General features: G+C 48.1%; 1 protein-coding gene, 1 non-coding gene and 1 pseudogene across 4 annotated transcripts in view; all 3 read right to left on the reverse strand.

Moving 5' to 3' along the window:
* FAM178B (family with sequence similarity 178 member B) overlaps nt 1-5,859 on the reverse strand; it is a 117,212-nt gene extending 111,353 nt beyond the window's left edge. The window contains exon 1 of one of the 3 annotated variants that reach the window (XM_033238907.1): nt 5,489-5,859. In XM_033238907.1, coding sequence (XP_033094798.1) covers nt 5,489-5,542 — 54 coding nt within the window. In that variant the 5' untranslated portion in view covers nt 5,543-5,859. The remainder of the gene's footprint in view (nt 1-5,488) is intronic. The other 2 variants (XM_033238909.1, XM_033238908.1) reach the window with 2 other exon arrangements.
* On the reverse strand, nt 208-310 carry LOC117063169. Its single transcript, XR_004428783.1, has one exon. It is a non-coding gene; the product is annotated as a small nucleolar RNA U13 (small nucleolar RNA).
* On the reverse strand, nt 5,542-22,538 carry LOC117063064 (annotated as a pseudogene).
* Between the last annotated feature and the right edge of the window lie 362 nt (nt 22,539-22,900).

Raw genomic sequence — 22,900 nt, forward strand, 5'->3', positions numbered from 1 at the left:
CCTCAGCCTCCCGAGTAGCTGGGATTACAAGCGCCCACCACCACGCCTGGCTAATTTTTGTATTTTTAGTAGAGATGGGGTTTCACCACGTTGTCGGGGCTAGTCTCAAACTCCTGGCCTCAAGGGATCCACGCACCTCAGCCTCCCAAAGTGTTAGGATTACAGGCGTGAGCCACCGTGCCCAACTCACTCTCTTTTTTTTGGTAATCTCAGATGGGTAATACATTGACTTCGTAATAAGGTCTCAGGGTGGCACATCTCACACATGCATGTGAACACTCAGTCATTACGCTTATGAACCACAAAGGATCATTTCACTCTATTAATGGTATATTTTGATAAAGAAAAATCCTTAACTTTAATGTAGCCAATTTATCAACATTTTCTTCTATGGTTGGTGCTTTCTGTATCCTGTTTAAGAAACTGTCCTTTTTGGGAGGCCGAGGTGGGCAGATCACAAGGTCAGGAGATCGAGACCATCCTGGCTAACACAGTGAAACATCGTCTTTATTAAAAATACAAAAAAATTAGCCAGGCGTGGTGGCGGGTGCCTGTAGTCCCAGCTACTTGGGAGGCTGAGGCAAGAGAATGGCATGAACCCAGGAGGGCAGAGCTTGCAGTGAGCAGAGATCAAGCCACTGCACTCCAGCCTGGGTGACAGAATAAGACTCCATCTCAAAAAAAAAAGTAAGTGTCCTCTAGGCTGGGCATAGGGGCTCACACCTGTAATCCCAGCACTTTTGGAGGCTGAGAAAGGCAGATCCCTTGAGTTCAAGAGTTTGAGATCAGCCTGGGCAACATGGCAAAACCCCATCTCTACAAAAAAATACAAAAATTAGCTGGACATGGGCCGGGCTCAGTGGCTCATGCCTGTAATCTCAGCACTTTGGGAGGCCGAGACGGGCAGTTCACAAGGTCAGGAGATCGAGACCATCCTGGCTAACACGGTGAAACCCCGTCTCTACTAAAAAATACAAAAAACTAGCCGGGCAAGGTGGCGGGCGCCTGTAGTCCCAGCTACTCGGGAGGCTGAGGCAGGAGAATGGCGTAAACCCGGGAGGCGGAGCTTGCAGTGAGCTGAGATCCGGCCACTGCACTCCAGCCTGGGCGAAAGAGCGAGACTCGGTCTCAAAAAAAAAAAAAAAAAAAAAAAAAAAATTAGCTGGGCATGGTGTGGCGCACCTTCAGTATCAGCTACTTGGGAGGCTGAGTGGGAAGATCACCTGAGTCCAGGAGGTCAAGGCTGCAGTGAGCTGGGATTGCGCTACTGCACCCCAGCCTGGGCGACAGAGTAGGACCCTGTCTCAAAAAGAAGAAAAAAAACCTTCCTTTATTCCAAAGTCATGTACATATTCTCATATGCCAGCTTGGAGAATTTTTATTATTTTGTACTTAACATTTGGATCCATAATCCACACAAGACACATCCTTCACTTTTTTACTGATGTATAACTTACAGCAGATATATATATTCATATAGTATATGTACATATTACATATATAATTATTATTATTTTTAGAGACAAGGTCTGGCTATGTTACCCAGGCTGGAATATAATGGCGCAATCTTGGCTCTGCAACTTCTGCCTCCCAGCCTCAAGTCATCCTCCCACCCCAGCTTCCCAAGTAGCTGGGACAATAGGCGTGCACCACCATGCCCAGTTGTAATTTTTGTAGAGATGGGGTTTCACCATATCACCCAGGCTGGTCTCGAACTCCTGAGCTCAAGCAATCCACCCACCTCAGCCTCCCAAAGTGCTGGGATTACAGGCATGAGCCACTGCACCTGGCCTAATTTATTTAGAGACAGAGTCTGTCTCTGTCACGTAGACTGAAGTGTAGTTTCGTGATCACAGCTCTTTGCAACCTTGAACTCCTGGGCCCAAGCAATCCTCCTGCCTCAGCCTCCTGAGTAGCTAGGACTACAGGTTCACACCACCACGCCCAGCTAATTTTACCTTTTTTTTTTTTTGTAGAGACAGCGTTCTTGCTATGTTGCCCAGTATGGTCCTGAACTCCCGGGCTCAAGCAATCCTCGTGCCTTAGCTTCCCAAAGTGCTGGGATTACAGGCACGAGCCACTGCACCCAGTCTAATTTATTTTATTTTAGAGCTGTAGTCTCTCTCTGTCACATATACTGTCCTATTATCATCATAGCTCCCTGCCACCTTCAACTCAGGAGCTGGAGCAATCCTCCTGCCTCAGCCTCCCGAGTAGCTAGGACTAGACACACACCACCATGCCTGGCTAATATTTTTGTAGAGACAGGGTTCTTGCTACCTTGCCCAGGTTGGTCTTGAACTCCTGGGCTCAAACAATCCTCCTGCCTCAGCCTCCCAAAGTGCTGGGATTCCATGAGCCACCATACCTGGCTCTAAATGCACTAATCTTAAGTGTTCAGCGTCATTGATTTTTATGTACATATATGTACACTTAGTATAAATGTGTCTGTGTGTATATATATATGCATATATACATACATATGGTAACCATGACCCAGATCAAGATATTACATACTTCTTACATTCTAGAAGTACCTCCTCCAGTCAATAACCCTAAATGCAACACTACTCTGCCTCTATCACCATCAATTATTTTGGCTGCTCTTGAACTTCACATGCATAAAATCATATATATACATATCTGAGACATAGTCTCACTCTGTTGCCCAGACTCGGGTGGCGTGATCACAGCTCACTGCAGCCTCAACCTCCTGGGGTCAATCAATCCTCTTGCTTCAGCCTCCTGAGTAGCTAGGACTACAGGTATGTGCCACCATGCCCAGCTAATTTTTATATTTTTCTGTAGAAACAGAGTTTCACTGTGCTGCCCATGCTTGTCTCAAATTCCTGGGCTCAAGTGATCCGCTCGCCTTGGCCTAACAAAGTGCTGGCATTACAGGCGTGAGCCACTGCGCCCAGCCAAATCATAAATTTTGTACACTTTTGCATATATTTTGTTCAACATTATGCCTGTGAAATTCATCCACATGTAGCATGCAACATGCTACATGAACTACTGCTACATGTACATTGTTGCATGCTATATGCCTGTAACAGTAGTTTATGTAGCAGTTCAGTAACTTTTATTACTATACAACATTTCATCATGAGTAACAGTATACTACTAATTTGTCCATTCTGCTGTTGATGAGCATTTGGGTTACTTCATTTCAAGGTATTATGAATAAATCTGCTATGAATATTCTTTTTTTTTTCCAAGACAGTTTCGCTTATTGTCCAGGCTAGAGTGCAAAGGCACGATCTCAGTTCACTGCAACCTCTGCCTCCCAGGTTCAAGCCATTCTCCTGCCTAAGCCTCCTGAGAAGCTTGGATTACAGGCACGTGCCACCACGCCCAGCTAATTTTTTGTATTTTTAGTAGCGATGGGGTTTCACCATGTTGGCCAGGCTGATCTTCATCTCCTGACCTTGTAATCCACCCGCTTTGGCCTCCCAAAGCGCTGGGATTACAGGTGTGAGCCACCACGTGCGGCCGAAGTGGTACATGAAAACTTTCACTCCACCACCAGGAAGGCAATTTGCCTTTGTTCAATACAGTTCCCGCTCAACAAACCCCTTGCATCTCCTATGTGTCAGGCAGTATGCTGAGCAGTGAGACCTCAAGGATGGGGAAGATGCGGTCTCCGCCTCCAGAGGAGCTTACTGGCAGCAGGAGGTTTCTGTTATGGGACGGACCCAGGGTTCACTAACACTTCAGGGGATGATAAAGCCTGGGGCTCACTGGCCCAATCAGCGTAATCAGACTGGCTGGCTGCCCATGAGGCTCTTGGGCCGGGGCTGCCTGCTCAGTGGGCAGCTGATTCTAGCTGCTGCAAAACGTCTTCCACTCAAAGGTGCTATCTACCAGTGGTCATGCAGCATTCCAATTTCACCTGGAAGGGAGAAGCAGCTGCCAGCTGTTTCTTCCCTCTCCCAACCACAAAGTAACACGGTTTTCATTTGTGTATCTGTTGTTTCAGGTTTTTGCCAATCCCCGCCTTCGCATGCCTTGAAACAAGCACTTTCAAAGATCAAGACCTCAACAACAGAAGGGTGCAAAATGCAGGCGGAGGCGTCTCCAACTCTGGGTCCTGCCTGCAGTTACTGGACTCACGCCATGGCTGACTCCTTCATCACAGCTAAGATGCTGCTGGGTTTAAGGCACTGTGACTTTCTGTGCCAGTAAGACTGACAAAAAGTTGCGAAGTGAACCATGACACAAAGACAGACACAAACTGTGGGACCCAGCCCAACTTCAGAGCTGTTAAAATGCGAACAAAAACGCATCCCGGAATGGATGGAAACCGATCATTCTGGTTGGTGTGACCTGCTCCAGTGCCTACAGGACATGTCCTGACAGCGTGGGAGGGGACGTGAAGGCCCCCCAGTCAAACAGGAGATAGCATTAGCATCCGATCCGAACTTTACTTTGTTCTCTCTTTCCCTCCTGGGAGCCAGTACCCGCTAGCCAGGACCTGTTCCTCCTCCATCTCACATTCTTTCCAGGTTCAGGACTTAAATACATCTTGTTGCTCAACTCCTTGGCTTGGCCATGCTCACTCTACAATGCAGCCTATAGATGGTGACCCCTCTGCCCAGCACATCCCTCTGCCTGGGCTCCTGTCTCCCCAAGTCCTGCAAACCCCAGCCCCAGCCTTTAGCGGTCAGCCGCCCTCCCCGCTTCCCTCATCCTCCCTCGCGGCCTCGCAGTGAGATTTCAATGTTTTTTGTTTGTTTGTTTGTTTTTGCTTTTACTTTCCTGATTACAAGAAAAATAAAATAATTTGTCTTAAAGTGTAGCCATGAGGCCAAATAACTAACGGAATCCCAAGTGCTTTGGGCTCTCATGTCAAAAGAGCCAAGATGAATTCAGACTATTACAATGGCGCTGTTTTTGCGAATACTGCTTTTTCAAGATGCCTTATTCCTAACATCAAGATTTAAATCCATCCTTTTAAACAAATATTTACTAGCCTGGGAATGCTGGCGAGGGCAGCGGCTCCGGTCAGCAAGGACTGAGCTCACAATTTGAAAGATGAAAGGAGATGAGTTCTACCCACACACAAAAAAGTAAAACGGTCTCCAGCATCATAAACTCCACATCCCTCAAACTGGGCAGGGGCTGGGAACAGAAAGCCTTTCTGGAAAGAAAACACCAGCTGCCCTTTGCACTCTGGGGAACATTAAAATTCAAAACAAAACATACCACATCGACCAAAACATACACCAGTTCTCACTCAAATCAATCGAAGGAAAGTTCCACTCCACCAAGGCCGGCCGCGCAGTGGCCTGTGGAGAGGAGGACCCGGCTCACGTGGAACCCGAACCACGCGGGGTGGCAGGAACCTGAAAAGCGACAGAGTAGCCCGGGGGACGCGCTGGGGCCGACCTGCAGGGCCTGGACCAGCCGGGAGTCCCAGGGAAGTCGAGTACTCTCTGGGCGGCCACCACGGGCCCCTGCGGTTCCTCGGCCTCAGTTTCCTCACCTCTAAAATGGAGCCGCTGATCCTGCCTCCTGAGTCGTGGAGCGAGGCCCGCATCAGGCAGCCTTGGCCACGGAGGGCGGGAAGGGCAGGGCTCCGGGGGCGGGGGCGAGGGAGGGTGGCGGGAATTCGCACGGCCCGGGAGGACCGGGCCACCTAGCCGGGAAAGAAAGCAGGAGCAGGCTCCCCAGGCGGCGCGGTGGGAGGACCCCAACAGTCGCGTCCGTAACTCCAGGACCTCCAACGTTGCCAAAGATCCAGTTCTGGGGATTGAGTTCCGGCTCCAACCCAACGGTCCAGCGCACGGCCGCCACCGCCTCCAGCAGCCGCCAGCTGAGGAGATCGGCGGCCACGTGCGCACCCTCCTCCTGTTAGCCCTGCACGTGGCCCCCTCTTCCTGTTAGCCCTCACGTGGCACCCTCTTCCTGTTAGCCTGCACGTGGCCCCCTCTTCCTGTTAGCCCTCACGTGGCACCCTCTTCCTGCCCGCGCTCCACATGCGCATCCACGTGCGCGGAGCTGGCTGGCGGAAGCTCCTGCCCCCAGGCAGGCCGGGGACACGTGCGCTTGTAGCCTGCATTTACCAAGATGGTGAGACAGTGGCCTAGCGCGGTGCCTCATGCCTATCATCCCAGCACTTTGGGAGGCTGAGAGGGGACAATTGCTTGAGCGCAGGAGTGAGAGACCTGCCTGGGCGACATGGTGAGACCCCGTCTCTACTAAAAATACAAAAATACAAAAATTAGCCTGGTGTGGGCCGGGCGTGGTGGCTCACGCCGGTAATCCCAGCACTTTCGGAGGCCGAGGAGGGCGGATTGCCTAAGGTCAGGAGTTCCAGGCCAGTCTGGTCAACGTGGTGAAGCCCCGTTTCTACTAAAATTACCAAAAAAATGAGCCGGGCGTGGTGGCTGGCGGGCGCCTGTAATCCCAGCTGCTCCAGAGGCTGAGGCAGGAGAATTGCTTGAACCAGGGAGGTGGGGGTTGTCATGAGCCGAGATCGCACCACTGCACTCCAGCCTGGGCGACAGAGCAAGACTCCGTCTCAAAATAAAAAAAAAAAAGCCGGGCGTGGTGGTGCAGTACCTGCAGGCCGAACTACTTGGGAGGCTGAGGTGAGAGGATTACTTGAGCCTGGGAGGTGTAGCAGAGGTTGTGGTGAGCCTAGATCGTGCCACTGCAAACCCCCATCTCTAACACACACACACACGCGCGCGCGCGCGCCTTGAGATAGCTCTGTCTGGCAATGAGGAGCTTCCCTTTATGGGAGATTTACATAGTTATTCTTAAAGGAGCGGGAATGGGCATTACTGTTAAGCATGTTGTGGGCTCTCCCGGATGTGCGTGTGCACGCTAGTACACCACGTCACATGTCTCGGCATTTTAATTCTTAACCCAGGGGTGTGTTTTTTCGCATTAAAATGAGCATAGGTCATTCCAAGAAACCTAATCATCGTTTCTGTACTTGTGTGAATTTGGGGATTTTCCCTTCTACTGTTCATCCTCTTTGCTGCAGGGTGTTCTGACCAGGAGCCGGATGTAGTTCATGCACCACTGGGCGGTTTGTTCTCTCCATCGATCTGGCAAGTTCATTCCCCTTGAAAGGAGGCTGTGACCACCCTATCTAACCGACCACGTTTTCCCCCTCGGAGACTTTGGGTCCGTGTTCTTACGAATTGTAGAGGGCTGGGTCATTTTTTCTGGAGCTGCTTCATGCTGAGACAGGACCAGGGCCCGCAGAAGTCTCTTCTTGCCTGATTTAAAGTGATAGGGGTCATATCCTTCACTGGGATAAGTTGAAATCCTTGCATAACTATCATTCTGACGTGGAATTGTAACCTAGAAGACACAGACTTTACATGGAGCTTAAAAAGCACGTGCTTGGCCGGGCGCGGTGGCTCAAGCCTGTAATCCCAGCACTTTGGGAGGCCGAGACGGGCGGATCACGAGGTCAGGAGATCGAGACCATCCTGGCTAACACGGTGAAACCCCGTCTCTACTAAAAAAATACAAAAAACTAGCCGGGCGAGGTGGCGGCGCCTGTAGTCCCAGCTACTCGGGAGGCTGAGGCAGGAGAATGGTGGGAACCCGGGAGGCGGAGCTTGCAGTGAGCTGAGATCCGGCCACTGCACTCTAGCCTGGGCGATAGAGCGAGACTCCGTCTCAAAAAAAAAAAAAAAAAAAAAAAAAAAAAAAAAAAAACACGTGCTTTTTAAGCACCAAAGGTCAGTAGTAATAAGATGGCTATTTTAGGTCCCATGAAAGGTAGCAGAATGAAGCATGACATCATTATTCAGCAAGCAGAAGACCAAAAAGAGCTCCTACAAATAGGAGACCTGAGATGAGACTATCTTACGTTAAAGTAATCTTAATCTCTCTATTTGGGGTGTTGGTTTCTTTTCTTGAAAATGAATGTTAGGTCTTCTATAGACTTACAAAAGGATTTTTGATCTTTAGTTGTTGATGAAGAGTCCTGTGGAAACGTAAGGGAAACAGTGTTTATCCTAGAGAGATGCACCCAGCTGGCAGTGTCCTGGATTCTCTGGACTATGATGTGTTATGCTGGTCAGCTGGGCTACTCAGAGTGCTCCTATGAGAAGGGATTCAGTTGGTTTCATTGGTTTTAAGGAAGCCCCCGACAGGGGTAGGAAGTTTTGCCCCAACAAGGGAGTTAGGCATTCAGGTCCTCAAGTCTGCAAATTAAAGATTGGGTGGCTGGGCATGGTGGCTCACGCCTGTAATCCAAGCACTTTAGGAGGCCAAGGCAGGAGGATCACGAGGTCAGCAGATCAAGACCATCCTGGCCAACGTGATGAAACCCTGTCTGTACTAAAAATACAAAAAATTAGCCAGGTGTGGTGGCAGGCACCTGTAGTCCCAGCTACTCAGGAGGCTGAGGCAGGAGAATGGCGTGAACCCAGGAGGCAGAGTTTGCAGTGAGTAGAGATCGTGCCACTGCACTCCAGCCTGGGTGACAGAACGAGACTCCACCTCAAAAAAAAAAAAAAAACAAACAAAACTGTCCTCTAGGCTGGACATGGGGGCTCACACGTGTAATCCCAGCACTTTCAGAGGCTAAGAAAGGCAGATACCTTGAGTCCAAGAGTTTGAGACCAGCCTGGGCAACATGGTGAAACCCCGTCTCTACAAAAGACAGAGCAACACTCCAAAAAAAAAAAAAAAAAAGGTTAGGTGAAGTATCTGGTCCGGGTTTTTCATCAATTCTTGTGGCAATGCAGTGTTTGGCCTACTGGGGTCAAGGGCAAAAGGTAAGGACTGACAGACAGGCTGGTCCTTGTATGTAATAGAAAATTAGCTACACCTGCCATGTCCAGGGTCACTGGGTTCCTCTGTGGTCATGGGGACTGAATGACAGCCGGTGTTAGCCTTGGGACTCCTCAGTCTTTAGTCAGGGCCATCAGGGAACTTCCTGGAAGCTCCTCTCTCCCTCTGGAGTTGGGGACAGTCCCGCTTCTGGTGACTGGCGTCTCTGCACTGTGGATATGGTCTAGGTCGAGTGGACTTTTGCCCCTTGGCCTGGCAGTTTTGGGGCCAGTGTCCTGGTTTTAAATGTAGCAGGTGTCCCCAGATTGGGGCTTGGTCTGGACACGGTGGCTGGTTCTCTCTGATAGCGAGGGCCAATGGAGGCCTGGCGTATGTCTCTTGCCTCTTCCCTCTTTCACTTTTTAGCCTCTTCCACTCTTTGTCTCGTTGTAGAAGACCTCGAAGCCTACATTAAGTAGCTCTTTCATTGGTGCCTGGGGACTTACAGCCAGTTTTTGTAACTTTCTCTTAATATCTGGAGCAGAGTGACTAATAAAATGAGTCCCCAGAAGAATTTGACCTGCCTCAGAGGCAGGGTCTACACTGGTCTATTTTCTTAATGCCTTTATAAGGCATCTCTGTGAAGACTCAAAAGGACCATATTACATTTCAAAGAGGCTGGGTTGGAGGTTGGTCTTGGGAGCCGCTCTTACTCGGAGGAACACTAGAGGCAATCACTTTAGTAAGAACTCAGAAGTCTCTTGTCAGAGCTTCACCAGAGTTTTCTTTACGATTAGCTTTTTCTAGCTTTCTTGAGGACGGAGGTCTCCAGGAAGCATGTAAATGATCACTTATTCCTAGAGTGGTAGTGGCTTGCTGGGTTATTTTGGAAACAAAGGAGGGGCCATTATTGCTTTGGAGTGACTTAGGTAACCCAAATCGGGGAGATTTCTTTGAAGAGGCACTTGTGCCTTTTCTGTTTTGGTGGAATAGGTTTCAGTCCATCCCATGAAAGTATCTATAAAGACTAGTAAGTGCTTAAATCTTTGTACCAGTGGAACTTAGGGAAAGTGTAACTGCCAGTCTTCCTCTGGGTACCTTCCTCTCCTCTGTACTGGCATCAGTAATGGAAGTGGCCTTATTTTCCCTTCTGGGTTATCGATAGAGTAAAGTGGTCTCGCTCTAGTGTCTGCTTTTGCAGTAGTAGCTGAGCCTGTTCCCTTAAGGGTTCATGTGACCAAAGCGTTAGGGTGCCCCTTCCTAGGTATAACCTCCTTTGATTGATTTGCGTTGATGACCTTGAGGTATTAAAAATTTTGGCCGGGTGCGGTGGCTCACGCCTGTAATCCCAACACTTTGGGAGGCTGAGACAGGCGGATCACTAGGTCAGGAGATTGAGACCATCCTAGCTAACACCGTGAAGCCCCGTCTCTACTAAAAATACAAAAATTAGCTGGGCGCGGTGGCGGGCGCTTGTAGTCCCAGCTACTTGGGAGGCTGAGGCAGGAGAATGGCGTGAACCCGGGAGGCAGAGCTTGCAGTGAGTGGAGATCACGCCACACCACACTCCAGCCTGGGCGACAGAGTGAGACTCCGTCTCAAAAAAAATAAATTAATTAAAAAATAAAAATAAAAATTTTGAATTTCGGGTCCACCATCATTAGGGTTTTGTGAATATCTCTGTTCGGTTGCCCACTCCCTTTCAGTTTGTGTGTCTGCAGGCACTAGCTCAGGAGCCATAGTTTCTGGGGTGGGAGCCCTACTACAAATGGAAGGATGCAGCCTGTTTAGCAGTTGCATTTGCTAAATTAATCTTTTTTTTTTTTTTAATTGTTGCAGAGTTCCCTCTTTGGTGTCCCCTGCAATGCATAACATCAACTGGTAACTGCTTAGTCTTTGGGCTAAGTCTGACATTGAGAAAAGAATGTGAACTCAGTGGTCCCTGCCTCTTTGTTAGTTAATTCCCTAAGGGGGAGTAGCCTCTTTTCTGGGTTTGGTGGGTGTCCTAGTGAGACTGGGCCCTTCTGGGAGTGTTGGGTGAACAGGCTGATATGGAAGAGGTGCAGTGGAAGACTCCAAGTCTGGTGAGGAAGGATCACTGGAAGGAGTAGAGGCTCTAGAGGTTTGAGGAGTGATCCCTGGACTAGATTTGAAGGAGAGCTGTTAGTGGGAGGCATACTTCCTAATACAGTATCACGAATTCCATCAGGTTCTCCTGAACCCTTCTGAACAACATGGGCACAATATATTTGTCACTGGTCTCTAAGACACTTGTGGGTTTTAAATTTTTTTTTTTTTTTTTCCAGACAAAGTCTTGCCCTGTCACCCAGGCTGGAGTGCAGTGGCGTGATCTCGGCTCACTGCAAACTCCGTCTCCCAGGTTCACACCATTCTCTTGCCTCAGCCTCCCGAGTAGCTGGGACCATAGGCACCCGCCACCACGCCCGGCTAATTTTTTGTATTTTTAGTAGAGATGGGTTTTCACCGTGTTAGCCAGGATGGTCTCAATCTCCTGACCTTGTGATCCACCTGCCTCAGCCTCCCAAAGTGCTGGGATTTCAGGCGTGAGCCACTGCCCCTGGCCTCCACTGCCCTAACTTCTTTGTCTCTGTTCAGGTTCTGTGTCCTTCAGACCCTCCACATTCCTCCCAGAAGACCCTGGAAGGAACAGAAAAGGAGCTTTGGCAAACAGGGCTGCTTTAGGTAGTTCACCAACCCCAGCACAGAGGACCCTTGCAGGGCCTGGCCACATCCAGCCAAGGACCTCCCTGATCTCCTCCTCTTCCTCCTCCCCTCCCTCCATCCCTTCCCTTCTCCTCCTCCTCTACCTCCTCTTAGGATCTCTCTTCCCTCCACCCTACTCTGCGGAACCACGTGCTACATGTGCCCACTCCTGGTGAGCCGATCTCTCAGCCCAGTTAAGAAGGCATCTTTCAAACAGTCCCTTGGATAGTGATCCTAGTGATGGGACCAACTTGGGGGAGAGGGGCTGCAAGTTGGCCTTGCTCCTTCCCGACTCATCTCATGTGAATGGCTGCTTATTCTTCTGGAGGTCAGCCTGGAGTGACACTTTCAATCATTTTATTCACTTATAGCCCCACTTTGTGTAATCATCATGTTTTGATCCTCTACTATGTGCTATATACAGTACATACATTTTAGCTTATTCCCTATAATCACCCTATAAAAGGGAAATTGGAGGTTCAGAGAGGTTAGGTAAATTGCTCAAGTTGCACAGCCACGAGGTGCAGGGCCATTTGAATGCATGTTTCTCTGATTACAGAACCCATTCCTTCCCCTCCATATTCCACTGCCTGATTTCAAAAAGGTTATTAGGGAAAAGATAGAAAATCCAAACCAGGAAGAGGAGGAAAAGCCAAACTGTGTTTGGGAAGGCTGATGTGATTGTTGTGAATGAACATTAAACCTGGCTCTGAGCTTCTCGGAAGCAAGAGAAGAAGGGAAGGGGGTGGGGAACACAAAGGACTCCATGCTTCTCTTTCTAATACAGAGTTCTATGGTAGAAGGAAATAGCGTGTTTTTCCTTAGTTCCAATTCCAAAAGTAATTTCTCGTGTGTGATTTTATACAAGGACATTATGGATGTAGGTTTGAATAACCAGGTATATCAGAAGATGGAGAAACAATTGTCCTGTATCATGCACCCTTCATTACGCAGTCATTCCACAAAGACTGAGCACCTGCCACACTGCCTAGACTCAAAACAAGTGCCAAAAGATAATAACCCTGCCGTGTATTCAACCCCAGAAAGGAGGTGTGCCCGGAGGGCTGCAGGAGCACACAGAAGTGAGATGACAGCCCTGCCTGGGAGAGTCCGATGACCTCAGACAAGGTAACATTTGCCCAAAGTCTTGAAATTTGACTTGGAATTTACTATTTATCTCCAAGAGGATAAAAAGCATGCAAGGCAAAGGGAATAAAATGTGCAAAGGCATGAATGCTCGAGGCCTGAGATGTCGCTTATCAGTAGGCAAGTGCAGGACTGCTAGGTGTCAGCCAGCCTGAGGAGGACCTTACAGGGCCAGGCAGAATCCAGTTCGGGTTCAGGACTCAAGGAACAGGCCAAACAGAGACGGGAGGGGTGGGAAACGGAGTCCTGAAGAAGGTGATTGTAAAATTGGAGTGTGGGAGTGGATGTCAAGGCCCTTAATAGGGGCCACTCCAGGGACTCTCTCTGGGGAAGAACTGACAGACATGAGACAGAGGTGGGAGAAGGATTCCACTGTGTTAACTCAGAGGATGACCCCATTTACAAGGTGAGTGGGGTCAAGGTGAGCTCAGCTGGAAGCCATGCCAACTTTGTCTGTTTGTTTGTTTGTTTGAGACGGAGTTTCATTCTTGTCGCCCAGACTGGAGTGCAGTGGTGCAATCTCGGCTCACCACAACCTCCGCCTCCCGAGTTCAAGTGATTCGCCTCCTGAGTACCTGGGATTACAGGCACCCACCACCACGCCCGGCTACTTTTGTATTTTCGGTAGAGACAGGGTTTCTCCATGTTGATCAGTCTGGCCTGGAACTCCTGACCTCAGGTGATCTGCCCACGTTGGTCTCTCAGCCATGCCAATATTAAGAGCCCACACAGGATTGGGGGCTGAGGTCTAACAGGAAATTATTCCTGTACACTGAGTGTATAAAATCAGAACAAACATCTGTGAAGGTAACACTGTTCCAGACACTACTCATGGGCCTAGGAGTCCTTTTGGGGTGAAATGCCTCCCCTGAGGACAGAACTGAGATGCCAGGAGGAGGATGAATGACTAATGTGTGTCTTCATTATCTTCCTTATATGTCACTTTTTTTTTTTTTTTTTTACTGCAAAGAATATTTTCTTTTATATGTCACTAGCTGTGAATTTTTGTCATGAGTTGTTACATAAATGCTGCCTAGGGCCATTATCCAAATGGCATGACCATTTTATGTCCACAATTCACTTCTATATTGACAGAATTTTCTCTTTTTTTTTTGAGACAGAGTCTTACTCTGTTGCCCAGGCTTGAGTGCAGTGGCGTGATCTCCGCTCACTGCAACCTCCCCCTCCCAGGTTCAAGCAATTCTCCTGACTCAGCCTCCCTAGTAGCTGGGATTACAAGTGCTTGCCACCACGCCAGGCTAATGTTTGTATTTTTTTATTTTTTTATTTTTGAGATGGAGTCTCGCTCTGTTGCCCAGGCTGGAGTGCAGTGGCACGATCTCTGCTCACTGCAAGCTACGCCTCCTGGATTCACGCCATTCTCCTGCCTCAGCCTCCCGAGTAGCTGGGACTACAGGCACCCGCCACCACGCCCAGCTAATTTTTTGTATTTTTAGTAGAGACGGGGTATCACCGTGTTAGCCAGGATGATCTCCATCTCCTGACCTCGTGATCCGCCTGCCTTGGCCTCCCAAAGTGCTGGGATTACAGGCATGAGCCACCGCGCCCAGCCTACAGTGAGATTTTTAAGAGACATTTTCCATGTCCACAGCCTATTGTAAATGCTGTACCACTTTCTCTTCTAACTGCTTTCCTTTGCCTGCAAGAGGAGTTCGAATAAAATAAATGTTTTGCTTGATTTCTTTGATGTCCTGGATTTTCTGTAGTTCTTTATTTTCCTTCAATCTGTTCATTATACATTTAGCTTGGCGTTTCTTTTTTTATTTTAAGTTCTGGAATACATGTGCAGAACATGCAGGTTTGTTACACAGGTATACATGTGCCATGGTGGTTTGATGCATCTACCAACTAGGTAGGTGCATCAATTAGGTATTTATCATAATGCTCTCCCTCCGCTTGCCCCCCACCCCACAACAGGCCCCAGTGTGTAATGTTCCCCTCCCTGTGTCCATGCGTTCTCATTGTTTCATTGTTCAAATCCAACTTACGAGTGAGAACATGTGGTGTTTAGTTTTCTGTTCCTGTGTTAGTTTGCGGAGAATAATAGCTTCAAGTTTCATCTATGTCCCTGCAAAGGACGTGAACTCATTTTTTTTTTAAGGCTGCTTTTTTTTTTTTTTTTTTTGGAGACAGAGTCTGTCTCTGTGGCGCCCAGGCTGGAGTGCAGTGGTGTGATCTCAGCTACCCGCAACCTCTGCCTCCTGGGTTCAAGTGATTCTCCTGCCTCAGCCTCCTGAGTAGCTAGGATTACAGGTGTGTGCCACCACACCCAGCTAATTTTTGTATTTTTAGTAGAGAGGGTTTCACCATGTTGGTCAGGCTGGTCTCGAGCTCCTGACCTCAGGTGATCCACCCACCTCAGCCTCCCAGAGTGCTGCGATTACAGGCGTGAGCCACCGCGTCTGGCCAGCTTGGCATTTCTGTTTAATCTCTTCAGCTCTCTTAATTGCATCAGTAGTTTTATTCCATAGGGCTTGCTGGTGTTTGATAGGTTCATTTCTACGTTTTTGAAATTCAAATGAATGATCCACTGTAAGCTCTTTACCAGGAATGTTTTAGTACACTTTACTCTGCAAGAATTGCATCTGTTTTAAAGTTTTTATGACATTTGGATTTTCAAACTCTGAACACATCGTAGTCATTGAGAACAAACATCATGCTGTGGCTAGGGTAGATGGGCCCTAAACAGAAATACCAATTTTGATACACACATTGAACCTTCGTAGGTCCCCACCGACCAAAAGCCAAGTTTGAGAGGAAGTCTTTTTTTTTTTTTTTTTTTGAGACGGAGTCTCTGTCGCCCAGGCTGGAGTGCAGTGGCGCGATCTCGGCTCACTGCAAGCTCTGCCTCCCAAGTTCACGCCATTCTGCTGCCTCAGCCTCCCTAGTAGCTGGGACTACAGGCACCGCCACCACGTCCAGCTAATTTTTTGTATTTTTAGTAGAGATGGGGTTTCACAGTGTTAGGATGGTCTTGATCTCCTGACCTCGTGATCCGCCCTCCTCGGCCTCCCAAAGTGCTGGGATTACAGGCGTGAGCCACCGCGCCTGGGCCCCTTTTTTTCCTAAAAAAAAAGCATGTAGAGAGATGATTTGAGCTCATGCTCTCTGATGTCATTTTTTGGAGGGGAACCTTCTTAAAGGTTCCTTCACTGAATCTTCTGCTCACGGAGCAGGACTGTTGTTGGAGACAAATGTTCATTCAGAGGATATGTTCCAATAGCTCTGCAGATTGATTCACCTATTGCTTGACTGTATACCCAGGTGTTTGTGCTAATCTGTAATGTCTTCCCCTTGGCTTACAAAAAAATAGCATCATGGTCTCCTTGCAGTCAGTGGGATTTATGGAGCACTTACTGTGCGCTAAGCCCCATGCCAGGCACTTGGATAAGGAGACGAGTTTGTTCTAGGAGGTCCTTCCCTTGAGGAACTCACACTTAGGAGGAGAGAAAGGTGGACCCACAGGTCCCTATGAGCAGCAGAGGCATCAGAGCCGCTTCCCACGTCTCACTACGACCCTGCAAGGTGAACCTTCCTTGCTTGCTTGATGCTTGATTTTTAAAATTGAGATATAATTCATGTGCATTACCATTCACCCTTTTAAAGTGTACAATTCAGTGGTTTTTATTATGTGCACAAGGTTTTGCATTCAACTCTCAGATGAGAACGCCTATGCCCATCAGCAACCACGCTCCATCCCTCTCCCCCAGGCCCTGGCAACCACGAATCTACTTTGTGGCTCTATGAATTTGCCTATTCTAGACATTTTGTATAAAAGGAACCGTTTGGCAGGGTGCAGTGGCTCGTGCCTGTAACCCCAGCTCTTTGGGAGGCCCAGGCCGGTGGATTGCTTGAGCTCAGGAGTTCAAGATCAGCTTGGGCAACATGGTGAAAGTACAAAATGTAGCTGGGCGTGGTAGTGCATGCCTGTAGTCCCAACTACTTGTGGGGGCTGAGGCAGGAGGATTACTTGAGCCCAGGAAGTTGAGGCTGCAGGATTCCAGCCTGGGCGACAAAGTGAGATCCTATCTCAAATAATTTTAAAAATATAAAAATAAAAGGAACTCTACAATATGTAGTCTTTTGTGTGTGGCTTCTTTGATATACTGTGATGTTTTTAAGGCTTATCTATGTTGTAGCACATACCAGTACTTCATTCTTTTATATGGGTGAATAATATTCCATTATATGGCTGTTTCATGTTTTGTTTATCTATTCATCATCAATTGATAAACCTTTGGGTCATTCCCACCTTTTGGGTATTGTGAATAATGCTGCTATAAATATTTGTGTACAGGTTTCTGTGTGAAGACATTTTCAGTTCTGTCCCTGTATATGCCTAGGAGTGGAATTGCTAGGTCACATGGTAGATTAATGTTGACCTTTTTTTTTTTTTTTTTTTTTTTTTTTTTTGAGACAGAGTCTCGCTCTGTCTCCCAGGCTGGAGTGCAGTGGCAAAATCTTGGCTTGCTGCAAGCTCCGCCTCCCGGGTTCACACCATTCTCCTGCCTCAGCCTCCCAAGTAGCTGAGACTATAGGCACCTGCCACCACGCCCGGCTAATTTTTTGTATTTTCAGTAGAGACAGGGTTTCACTGTGTTAGCCAGGATGGTCTCCATCTCCTGACCTTGTGATCTGCCCGCCTCGGCCTCCCGAAGTGCTGGGATTTCAGGCGGGAGCCACCGCGCCCGGCCGATGTTGAACTTTTTAAAGAGCTGCCAAGTTGTTTTCTCAAACAGCCGCGTGATTTTATATTTCTATCAGCAGCGTATGAGGATCTGATTACCCCCATATCTTTGCGAACATTTATTATCGTTTGTTTTGTTTTGTGTTTTGAGACAGGGTCTCACTCTGTCCCCCAGGCTGAAGTGCAGTGGCGTGATCATGACTATGGTCCACTATGGCCTCAACCTTCCAGGGCTCAGGTGATCCTCCCACCTCAGCCTCCCAAGTAGCTGTGACCACAGGTGCAGCCACCACACCCAACTAATTTTTGTATTTTTTGTAGAGACAGGGTCTTGCTCAGGTTGGTCTCAAACTCCTGAGCGCAACCCATCTGCCCACCTGAGTCTCTCAAAGTGCTTGGATTATAGGTATAAGCCATGGCACCTGGCGTTATCTGTCTTTTTTAATTTAAAGTGGTATCTTGGTGTGATTTTGATTTGCATTTCTCTGATGATGAATATGTTGACCATATTTCCATGTGCTTATTGGCCATTTAAAAACTTTTTTTTTTTTTTTTTTTCTAAATAGAGATGGCATTTCCCTATGTTGCCCAGACTGGTCTCGAACTCCTGACCTCAAGAAATCCATCTGCCTTGGGCTCCCAAAGTATTGGTATTACAGGCATCAGCCACCATGCCCGACCCTATTGGCCATTTGTATGTCTTCTTTGGAAAAATGCCTATTCAAATACTTCACCAGTTTTGTTTTGTTATTTTATTCTATTCTATTCTCTTCTATTCTATTCTATTCTATTTGAGATGGAGTTTCACTCTTGTTGCCCAGGCTGGAGTGCAATGGCGATCTTGGCTCACCACAACCTCCACCTCCTGGGTTCAAGTGATTCTCCTGCCTCAGACTCACGAGTAGCTGGGATTATAGGCATGCGCCACCATGCCCGACTAATTTTGTATTTTTAGTAGAGACGGGGTTGCTCCATGTTGGTCAGGTTGGTCTGGAACTCTCAACCTCAGGTGATCCGCCTGCCTTAGCCTCCCAAAGCACTGGGATTACAGGCATGAGCCACCACGCCTGGCCCTCTTTTTTTTTTTTTTTTTTTTTAAGAGACAAGATCTTGCTCTGTTGCCCAGGCTGGAGTGCAGTGGTACAATCATAGATCATTGTAGTCTCAAATTCCTCAGCTCAAATGATCCTCCTGCCTCAGCCTCCTGAGTACCTAGGACTATAGCCAGGTGGCACCATGCCTGGCTAAATTTTTTTTTTTTTTGAGACGGAGTTTTGCTCTTGTCGCCGAGGCTGGAGTGCAGTGGCACGATCTCAGCCCACTGTAATCTTGGCCTCCTGGGTTAGAGCGATTCTCCTGCCTCAGCCTCCTGAGTAGCTAGGATTACAGGTGCCTGCCACCACGCCCTGCTAAAGTTTTGTATTTTTAGTAGAGACGGAGTTTCGCCATGTTGGGCAGGATGGTCTTGAGCTCCTGACCTCGTGATCTGCCTGCTTGGCCTCCCAAAGTGCTAGGATTACAGGGGTGAGCCACCCGCACCCAGCCAATTTTTAACATTTTGTAGAGATGGGGGTCTCCGTATGTTGTCTCGGCTGGTCTCAAACTCCTGCAGTGTGGTGGTTCATGCTTTGTAATCCTAGCACTTTGGAAGGCAGAGGCAGGAGGACCGCTTGAGGCCAGAAGTTTGACACCAACCTGGACAACATAGCAAGACTCAGTCTCAACAACAAAAATAATATGAATTAAAAAAAAAAAAGACAATGAAACTAAGGCAGAAAGAGGTTAAATAGTGTGCCAGAGTGGTTAAGCCCAATTCACATCCCTGAGGAAGTGCAGGTGATCAGTAAACATCTGAAAAGATGTTCAACTGCCTTAGAGGTCAAGGAGCTGAAACGTAAACACCAACAGCACTAAGGGCACTAATTTTTCCTTCATCCAGTGGGGCTAAATTTGCAAAGGCTTGGAGGTGGGGACTGATCCACACGTGCCCTACTGGTGGGAGCATGAATTGCTCCAAACTTTGGGAAAGCAATCTGGCAGAATATATTATTATTGTTATTATTATTTTGAGGTGGAGTCTTGCTCTGTCACCCGAGCTGGAGTGCAGTGGCCAGATCTCAGCTCACTGCAAGCTCCGCCTCCCGGGTTTACCCCATTCTCCTGCCTCAGCCTCCCAAGTAGCTGGGACTACAGGCGCCCGCCACCTCGCCCGGCTAGTTTTTTGTATTTTTTTAGTAGAGACGGGGTTTCACCATGTTAGCCAGGATGGTCTCGATCTCCTGACCTCGTGATCCGCCCGTCTCGGCCTCCCAAAATGCTGGGATTACAGGCTTGAGCCACTGCGCCCAGCCAGAATGTATTATTAAAATGTTTATCACATACACCCTTAACCCTACTACTCAGAAACAAAACCTGTGGAATATAAAGTTATATGTACAAAGATGTGCACTGCAGCATTCTGTGAGAGGCAAAAAATTAGAAGCTTTCCGAATATTTATCAAAGGAGAACGGCTGGGTACATTACAGTACGTTCACAGTAGGGAATATTCTGCAGCCATCACATAAGCTAAGATCTAGATGTACTGATCTGGAGGGATATCTACAAAATATATATTTTTGAGGCGGAGTCTTGCTCTGTCGCCCAGGCTGGAGTGCAATGATGTGATCTTGGCTCACTGCAACCTCTGCCTCCCGGGTGCAAGTGATTCTCCTGCCTCAGACTCCCGCGTAGCTGGAACTACAGGTGCCCACCACCGCTCCTGGCTAATTTTTGTATTTTTAGTAGAGACGGGGTTTTGCCATGTTGGTCAAGCTGGTTTTGAACTCCTGACCTCAGGTGATCCGCCCGCCTCAGCCTCCCAAAGTGCTAGGATTACTGGTGTGAACCACTGCACTCGGCCTATTAAATATTTTTTTTTTGAGACGGAGTCTCGCTCTGTCGCCTGGGCTGGAGTGCAGTGGCCGGATCTCAGCTCACTGTAAGCTCCGCCCCCCGGGTTCACGCCATTCTCCTGCCTAGCCTCCCGAGTAGCTGGCACTACAGGCGCCCACTACCTCGCCCGGCTAGTTTTTGTTTTTGTATTTTTTAGTAGAGACGGGGTTTCACCGTGTTAGCCAGAATGGTCTTGATCTCCTGACTTCGTGATCCGCCCGTCTTGGCCTCCCAAAGTGCTGGGATTACAGGCTTGAGTCACCGCGCCCGGCCTAAATATTTTTTAATGAAAGAAACAACTTACTAATACTTTGTATAGTAGTTATGTGTTTTCATGTTTTATATTCATATACAGTGATGCTCAATGGGAATTTTGCAAATCCAGGGGCCATGTGGCAATGGCTGAGGGATATTTTTGGGTTATCATGTCAGGGAAGTGCTAATGACATAGGTTTTTTTTGTTTTGTTGTTTTTTTGAGATGGAGTCTAGCTCTGTCGCCAAGGCTGGAGTGCAGTGGCACGATCTCAGCTTACTGCAAGCTCCGCCCCCCGGGTTCATGCCATTCTCATGCCTCAGCCTCCCAAGTAGCTGGGACTACAGGCGCCCACCACCATGCCCGGCTAATTTTTTTGGATTTTTAGTAGAGATGGGGGTTTCGCCATGTTAGCCAGATGGTCTCGATCTCCTGACCTCGTGATCCGCCCGCCTCGGCCTCCCAAAGTGCTGGGATTACAGGCATGAGGCACCACGCCTAGCCGACATAGGGTTAAATCCTACAATGCACAACCTCCCTCAAAGAATTATCAACCCAAGATGTCAGTTGTGCTGAAGTTGAGAAACCCTGGCATAGGGAAAGGAAAAAAAGAATAAACACCAAACTGCTAGCTTTTCCTTATATATCTGTGCTGTTTGACTTACAATGTACATTTATTTTGACAACTAAAAAGTATCCTATAAAAATAATAGTAAGTTTATTGAGCTGGTAAAGACAATGATGGAGCAGAGGTGGCAGACCGTTCCCCAAGCCAACTGTTTCCAAAGGAGACCTGAGGGACTGGGTGTGAGTGAAGAGTGGTGGGAGGTGGAAGCAGCAGGGGATGAGCGGGGATATCAGGGGAGCCTGGCCCTGACCTTGGAGCTCACTCACACAATTTAAATAATCCCAGAGTGAGGCTGAGGTTTTCCTGAGTTGGATGAGGGCCTGCAAAAATTTCCTATTATTAGGCAAGCCTACTACGAGAATGAGAAGCCTAAACTCAATTTCCATTTTATAGCCTGGAGTAAACCATTTCTGGTCAGACAGCAGGGAATCATAACATATCAGAGCTGAATATCGCACTGGTTTGCTGAGGGGCAAGTTAGGTGTTCCTCAGGAAAGGGTTTTGTGGTCAATTAAGAAGGGAAACTCTGGCTTAAACTGCAGGTAAATTAAGTAAGAGGTCTTTGCTGCAAGCCTAATCAGAGCCTTTATTATGCTAGCATCCATCTCCAAAAGGGTGGTCATCAAATGCAGGACCTCCCTGTCTCGACCAAGTCCTTTTTCTTGAGATGATATCTTGAGACTTGGATGGCATGGAATACACTCTGGGAAATAGTAGCCTAGTTGAACGACAGTTTTACTGATGTAGAAATGGTGGTCCAAAGGATAAAAAGTGGCTGAACTAGCTACTTTCCAGGCCAATGCTTTTTTCTCCTGCCAAACAGCTAAACCACAGTTGCAAATTAACTATAGATCCTTCGGGAACATTCCTCAGAATTTTTCCCCAATTCAGTTTGGAGGGGTTGCAGTGGAGGTGAGGGAGAAGGGAGTAACAGTGAAGCCATTCAACGCAAAAACCATCTTTAAAGAAATTTAAATACAGGTTGTAACCTTAGAATACAGATGGTTTTTTTTTTTAATTGGTGGAGGGGGCACCCAGGAAGACCAGACGTGCTCCTGTGAAGCAATGCTCCACCACATCCTTTTGAAAATATCATAGCCTGCATGAGACAGGTGGGAGCACCTGAGCCTTCAATTCTCCCCAAGTTGCCTCCAGTGGATCTCACTGGGCCAGGAGAAGCCCTATAAACTGGTTTTGTATATTTTATCCAAGTAGTAAATTTACTAAAATTCCTGGATCCTACTATATACCAGACCTCTGCAAGGCATTGGAGATTCAATGATGAGCATAATTCCCACTCGAACGGGATTTTTCTACCTGGTAAGTAAACTCAAATACCGCATGCAGCCGGCCTGTCACAGGGCTATACTGACTAAAGCTCACCCTAAGAAATTTGCACATCTTAGCCTGGCGGCAACAGCAAGCTATGGACGGACGACGTTTTCCGTTTCAAACAAGGAACTCCAGTCACAGCAGACTCTGACTCCATTTCCTATTATCAATTCCCCTTCCTGCTCCTCCTCCCTTAGGAGCCTCGAAGAAGAGTGGCCACTTCCTCCACATCAGCAGGGCCTTGGTCGTGGTAGGGGGTCCCGCCCCCGGCCCTGTCCTCCTCCCCAGGCCGGGACCTCCGCGCCTTCCACACACAGTACAACTCTAACAGGAAAGTGGGCCAGGACTGCAGGTAGCTCCCGTCCAACGCGACAGGCTCGCGACGGCTCCCTCACTACCACGAGAACTAGCCCTGCCACTAACCAGCCTAG

Source organism: Trachypithecus francoisi, unplaced genomic scaffold (genome assembly GCF_009764315.1).
Source record: "Trachypithecus francoisi isolate TF-2019V2 unplaced genomic scaffold, Tfra_2.0 Lachesis_group17, whole genome shotgun sequence".
Taxonomy (NCBI): domain Eukaryota; kingdom Metazoa; phylum Chordata; class Mammalia; order Primates; family Cercopithecidae; genus Trachypithecus; species Trachypithecus francoisi.